We start from the raw sequence: 6,819 nt of genomic DNA, 5'->3' as shown, positions 1-6,819 counted from the left end.
TTTTTCTTTGGTATAATTCAAAATTCAAAATTTAATAATAATTTCACTTATCAACAATTATATAAATTTACTCAAACTTACTGGAAGATAATTAAATTACATGAAATTATTCATATGAAAATTTTAAATATAAAAATTTTGTATAATTTTTGAAAATTTAATATGTATTTGATTAATTACATTCGTTTTAAAAGTATTTTATTCTCCATTTACAAAAATCAATAAAAAAGTTTTTATGGTAGACAGATATTAGATTCATTACATTGTTTCATTCGAAATTTTTATTTTTATTTTAACAGTAAATAAATAATCTCATTGAAGATTTAACAAGTTTTTTTTATTTACCACGAAATGCTGTAACTACAAAAAATAATATTTTTAATGACCAACTGATTGTTTCACAAAATGAAAAGATACGAAACTGCCGTATTTATTCTAATAAATGGTGGCATTTAACAGTAAGCACGCTCTCTTTTAAACTTAAAAATTGCGCATTGTATTCGGCGACGTCTCGCTTACCGTACGTCGAAATAAAGTACAAGTTTGTCCGGTGTTGCAAATATATAGTAATAAAGTAAAAACGTTACCAGATTTATTCCATTAATAGTCACATCCAATTCCCAAAGAATAGAAATAATATTCTAGAATAAATTTAAGTCATTTCTCTAAATATATAATTTAAGAAATTTGGTATTTTACCTTTTCAAAACAAAAATCAATTATTAAAAAATAACGAACAAATATTTAAATATTTGTTCAAAAATATTCTAAAAGAAATCCGGTTAAATATTCAAATAATAATAAATGGTCGAAAGGTTTTATATTAAAAATTGAACTATTTTGATACGTATTTAGGTAATGCAAATTAGGACGTTATCGTATTACGAAGGAATTAAGAATAATAGATTAACGTGGTAATATAATATTAAATCTTATATAGAAACATTAACTTTTATAATAAAAATTGAAGCTTACTTTTAATCACATTTGCACGATTTGTTATTTTAATGGAGTAAATACCAGATATTTGTAATAAACAAAGAACTTTTTTATTTTAATTAAAATACGGCGTTTAAAATTATTGTATTTAATGTAAAAGATTTGAGCAATTTCTTATCATTTTTATAGAAATTGAATGAATTAGTTGAGTTAAATAAATATAATTGCATGTATTGATTCTATGTAGGAGTAGGAGGTAAAACATTAATTATTTATTAAAAAGAATTTTTTCATTCCCCATAAATTCTGCTACTTCTCTTTAATAACAATTAAAAATTGAGTTAAAGTTGATAGTAGATTTGAAATTGTAATCTTTTATTAATATCAAAACTTTAGTTTAATAATATATAAAATAGAGATGTTTTATTCAAAGATAATTTCATACATTTGTTAAAAAGTAATGAAACATTTATTGCATTTAAAATATTATAATTATAATTATATATATATATTAATAAAGATAGGATTTTAAACACTATATTCGTTAATTAAAACTTCTAAACCAATAATATATAGAAAAAAAATGAGACTCATCATTGTTTTTATCTTATATAATTGATGATTTAAAGACCTTGACCCGTTTTACAAATCATCCATTTTTAAACAGTGATTTATAATTCTTCCATGTTTCCACAATTCAGAAATTCCCAAAATTTGATTTAATAATTAATGAATTGTATTAGTTATCAGATTAAATACAGTCTGCATCTGACAAAGATGTATTAACTTAGCTTTATCTCTAGACACAAACCTTGGCATCTTACCCCGATTTCGAACGGTGGCACCATTTTTGTATTTAATTTTTTATAGGAAATGGGTAAAGATATATTAACTGTAAATTTTAGTTTACCAAGCTACTCGCCTTGCATTTTTATTAGAAATCTGGAAATGGGAGGAATTTGGTTAGGGGGGAAAACAGAAAATGTAAAGGTCTATATGTCGATTGCTTGTAGGGATTTGGAAAAAATCTTTTTCGTGAATAATGTTCGAGGAATTGGCTATTATTGATACACGTTTTTCAGTATAAACCATTGATTAGTAACAATCTGTGCTTTTAAAACGGACAACGTGAGGAAAGGCACGCCCTTCCTGGCTGCTGCTTTTTCCTACACGTTGGAATGTCACACCCACCGTTCAGCTGGACCAAACCGAATTATCGAACCAAACTAAAAAATTATTTATTAAACAATTAAACTTTTATTTTTTCTCTTCACTTATCCAGAAGTAATACTCGAATGCTCTATAAACTACAAGTTTCTAGAACCTTCAAGTATTAATTCTGGAATTAAACACTTAGTTTTTCAGTTTCAAATTGACTAGCCAATCAATTTTAATAACTACAGTAATTCCGCTGTTTAATAAACTGTAAATCTTACTAATAATTAGCGCTTAAAATACTTTATATCTAACTTATTTTGTTTTTATAATTAAAAATAACGTGCGAAAATATCGATCGTGGTTTTAATATATTTATATATCGTTTATATCGCTTGAATTAGTAATTTGATACTAATGATGTATGACTTAATGGTTTCAGTAACAGGAGCGATGTCATCGAAGTTCGGTGTAAGAAATTACAATATATGCTAGTTGATAGCCTAAAATTAGCGTTAAATATTACGTAAAATTAAAAATTCTGCTGATAGCTCAACACGTTCACGTTACATTTCCTCGACCCGAAAGTTGCTGTGTTATAAATTATTCACGTGTATAAAATTACGCAAAAGTTAATACGATTAAAAAATATATATACACAAATCCCGCTTAATGCGTCATAATTAGCACAGTTCTGTCATATATAAGACATGTCGAACGATTGTAAACACCGCATTCTTAACGTGCCAATTGATATTATGACACACTTTATAAATTCTATAAAAATCAATTTTGGTTCCTGCAAAATTTAATAGAATTTTTACATAAATTATGTCTTATTCAGTTTTAAAGAAGTAGAATGATCATTCGAGATTTACGTATCAATACCACACACCGACGTACAGTGTGTGGTATTGATTATATACGAAAGTACCCCTAATTAATGCGCTCGACTAAAGTATCATATTCTGATGTTAACATCAGCCCATTATGAAAAAAATTTTCCATGAATTGATTTAACACAATGTAATATAACGTACGATCCTATAATAATGATTATTGTACAATTGGCTCGTATCGTAACTATTCCGAATTATCATCAAAGTGTGATGCTCCCTTTATTTTAATACACAAAGAACTTTCATTTTTTAATGGTATAATTTTATAATTAAACTTCTTTTTTTTCTCTACGATAAATTTTGTATTAGTACTTATAAAAAACAAGCGATTCGAACCGAAATCACTGTAATAAAACGCAATTTCTGTAGAAACCATTTATTTAATACAGTATAACTGCCGAACATAAAATTGAATTTACCGAGAACGAATTTGTTCTGGTTCATTTTTTATTAAAACCGCGATTAAAAACTTTTTAATACGCAATTTATATTACGAACCTTCAATAACGGCCACCTCCCAACGGCGGCCATTTTTTTTTTGCGTACAAACGAAGTTATTTTTACGTTCCGACCAGTGTCCGTTGTTGAGAGGTTCGTATACATTTTCCTCTCTTAAATTTATCGATTACAAACGTAAAAAGCCGTGTCTCGTTAAGTAATCTCGTATGTAAAATGCTTAAATTCGAATTTAAATAATGAAAGAAAGTAAAATTTAAAATTTAAAATTAGCCATTTAAAGATGTACTAACTTGTAATTGCCTAGTTATTGCACATCATCCGTGACGATTTCTAACGCCGTTGCCATGGCATCGGCTAAAGTGGATCACACTTCGATAGAACCTCGTAAAATACATTGGCCAAGTTGGATCAGTCGTGCGAGAGGCGCCCGTTAATACATTATACAACAATTGTGGGCTTGGTTAACTAAGCGAGACCTCATGCCCTGCATTTTGGGTCTGCAGTTCTAAGCCTGCGGTTGTTGATAAGTTGAATGGAAAGTTTTTAAAATTACATATGTCTTTGATGTTTGTTCAGGTAAGAAATATTTTCTTTCATAGAATTTTAGTAATTTATTAAGCGGGCGCTCGCTGTTTAATCACGCAATCTCGTCGAAAACATTCGTGACTTGTACATTTGGGAGATGCCTGCGTGGTTTTAAAGAGGTTAAGAAACCCAGTTAAGAAAAAAGCGATAAACCCCGTTTTAAACACGCTAAAGATGCAAAATTCTCTCATTCATCGGTGGTTCAACTGACCGTTGCACTGCGACCCGCCAATCCTTTCTAGATTCTTAAAGGTTTGATTGATAATTTATTGTAATTTGATTATGAAAATTTATTCTTACATTAAATATATAACTAATTAATATTTATGTTATAATATTTATAGTTACAACATGGACTTACAAGAATTTTTCTATTTAATTTCGAATATACCAAATTCGCTCCTCACGTGTACTGTAGTACTTACAATACAGGATTTACACGTCATTCCGAGATTATATTAGAAGAGATTTATTAAGAATTTGGACAAATTTTGATTTAATTATTAAGATATATTTTCACTATTTTCCCAGGACAACATGAATGAGTGGCAAGGCGATAGTGAGAAAGTTCTTCAAAGAACATCCTCACTTTTGAAGAACACCGCCTTATCTGACGTTACGTTCATCGTTGGACCTAACACTTCGTCCAAACGATATGTGGGTCACCGTGTTCTGTTGGCGATGACTAGTCCCGTATTTGAAGCCATGTTCTACGGCGACATGGCTGACAAATCCAAGGTGATTCGAATCACAGACATAGCACCGATTGGGTTCGAAAATCTCTTGAGGTAAGTTTATAATTTCATTTATTTGAACGAGTGTAAACACTTAAATCTTACGTGTATAATATTTTAGATACGCTTACACGGACACGTTAAAATTTCAAACGGTGGACGATGCCATGTTAACGGCGTACGCAGCGAAGAAATACCTGCTTCCTCATCTTCTCAGAGAATGTTTCAATTATATCGAAAGAAACGTTTCTCCGAAGAATGCATGCCATGTCTACGAGTTCGCAATCATCATGGAAGCTCACACTCTAGTTTTTCAGTGCTTAAATACTATAGACCGACAGACGTATCACGTTTTAACTTCGAGTACGTTTCTCAACGTCAGTGTGGGTACTTTAGAGTTAATAGTGCGCCGTGAATATCTCAACCTGTATTCGGAATTCTCGTTGTACAGTGCTCTTTATTTGTGGGCGGAAGAAGAATGCAAGCGACGAAATTTAGATCCGGAAGTAGAGAATTTGAGGCACGCGCTAGAGAATGTACTTCCTTATATAAGATGGTTGACAATGTCATCGGAAGAATTCTGCAAAGGACCCGCCAAAAGTGGACTTTTAAATAAGGAAGAGTGCTATTGTGTGTTTATGAATTTAGCAATCCAAGGCATCGTTCCAATGCCGAAAGGACTTTCCAACGAGACAACCAAGAGACTTTCACCTCCCGAATACTTTATCGGTGTTCGCTATAAACCGACATCTTTCCACACACCCGTCAGACCCATCAGGGCATTCGGGAGCCATTTTGTGGTCACCAGTCGGGATATATTCCTAGTGGGTGTCAGTATCCCGGTCAGATTGGACAGTGGTTATTATTCTATCAGGCAGCCACGCTTCGACGGTAACCTTCGATTAACTTACAAGATACAAGAAGAGAAAACGGAGAGGGAGGACATTGATGTGAACTTTACACTCTCCAAAGAAAAAGACGTTCGATTGAAATTAACCAAACCGTTTTACTTGAGAAGGGGTCTGGAATACGTGATGGAACTTCAAATACGCACCATATTAGCCGAAGATGTGATCGTACCAACGTTGAGGAACAAAAGAAAGGAGGACACGGTCGAGGGAGTAACATTCCACTTCCATCCTATACAGAAAGCTCTATCGATCGGCAATCCGGCAGAAGCTATGGAATTTGCAGAGATCTACTTTTATTTCTAATTCTAACCTTTTAAAATTATTTTATGTACATCTTTTATTCATCTATTGCCATATTACAATATTCGCTGTGTATATGTAAAGAATTTAAAGCTATATTTCAATCTATTTTCAGTTGATTGCTATTTACTATATACAGAAATTTGCCAAGAACAAAATTAATTTTTCTATTGATTTTTTAATTAATAAAAATTTTAAAATGCATATTAATTTGAATAAATTATATATGTATATATACACGAGTAAAAACAATACCACGCATTATTTTTTAAATAGCAAATTCATGTTTTTAACACGTATAACCTCGAAAACATTCAAATGAGTCGTAAATTTTCTTGAATTTTTTTTATTTAGTTTAAAATTTAATTATTAAAAAGCACAAAGGATAAATTATATTTATGTTTTTAAGCATTTATAATAGAAAATATTAGTGTAAAATACTTCACATACTTAAAAACACGAGTATAAGCTAACGTTACACCATAATATAAATCGAGAACAAGTATATAATTATATTTAAAAATAATAATAAAGTTCGAACTTAAATATGAAACTAGGAATCATCGATTTTAATTATCATTAAAACAATCGGAAAAGTAGTTTAGAGACGGCAATAAAAGTCATTTATATGAATAAAATACGAACTTTCTGACATTGACACCACTTACTTATTCATTCTAACATTACCTGGAAAGAATTAATAATAAACTTATCAAATATTTATTATAATTTCTTCGAAACTGATAAATTATTTCTAGACTAAAAACGTGTGTTTTAAGATATGAAAATTTCAATCAAACTACCCCCAACTGGTGAGTCACGGATAAAAGTTTCTGA

The 6,819-nt window shown here is 30.3% G+C and overlaps 1 protein-coding gene across 1 annotated transcript; it reads left to right on the top strand.

The window, feature by feature from the left end:
• The first annotated feature begins 3,884 nt into the window (after positions 1-3,884).
• Positions 3,885-6,186, top strand: LOC136979620 (BTB/POZ domain-containing protein 3-like). The gene is made up of 3 exons (XM_067275645.1): positions 3,885-4,028; positions 4,569-4,825; positions 4,893-6,186. Exons 1-3 carry the CDS (start codon positions 4,008-4,010, stop codon positions 5,983-5,985), a joined length of 1,371 nt encoding a protein of 456 aa, XP_067131746.1. The 5' UTR covers positions 3,885-4,007; the 3' UTR covers positions 5,986-6,186.
• The last annotated feature ends 633 nt before the right edge of the window (positions 6,187-6,819 follow it).

The sequence above is a fragment of the Centruroides vittatus genome, unplaced genomic scaffold, assembly GCF_030686945.1.
Source record: "Centruroides vittatus isolate TY-2023 unplaced genomic scaffold, ASM3068694v2 contig_630, whole genome shotgun sequence".
NCBI classification, from domain to species: Eukaryota; Metazoa; Arthropoda; class Arachnida; order Scorpiones; family Buthidae; genus Centruroides; species Centruroides vittatus.
Note: the sequence above shows the minus strand (reverse complement) of the source record. Positions and strands in the feature narration are given on the sequence as shown.

Coding starts and splice junctions, on each gene's coding strand:
- LOC136979620 (XM_067275645.1), top strand. CDS start 4,008: ATGTCTTTGATGTTTGTTCAG. Junction 4,029..4,568: donor TGTCTTTGATGTTTGTTCAG/GTAAGAAATATT, acceptor CTATTTTCCCAG/GACAACATGAATGAGTGGCA. Junction 4,826..4,892: donor GGGTTCGAAAATCTCTTGAG/GTAAGTTTATAA, acceptor ATAATATTTTAG/ATACGCTTACACGGACACGT.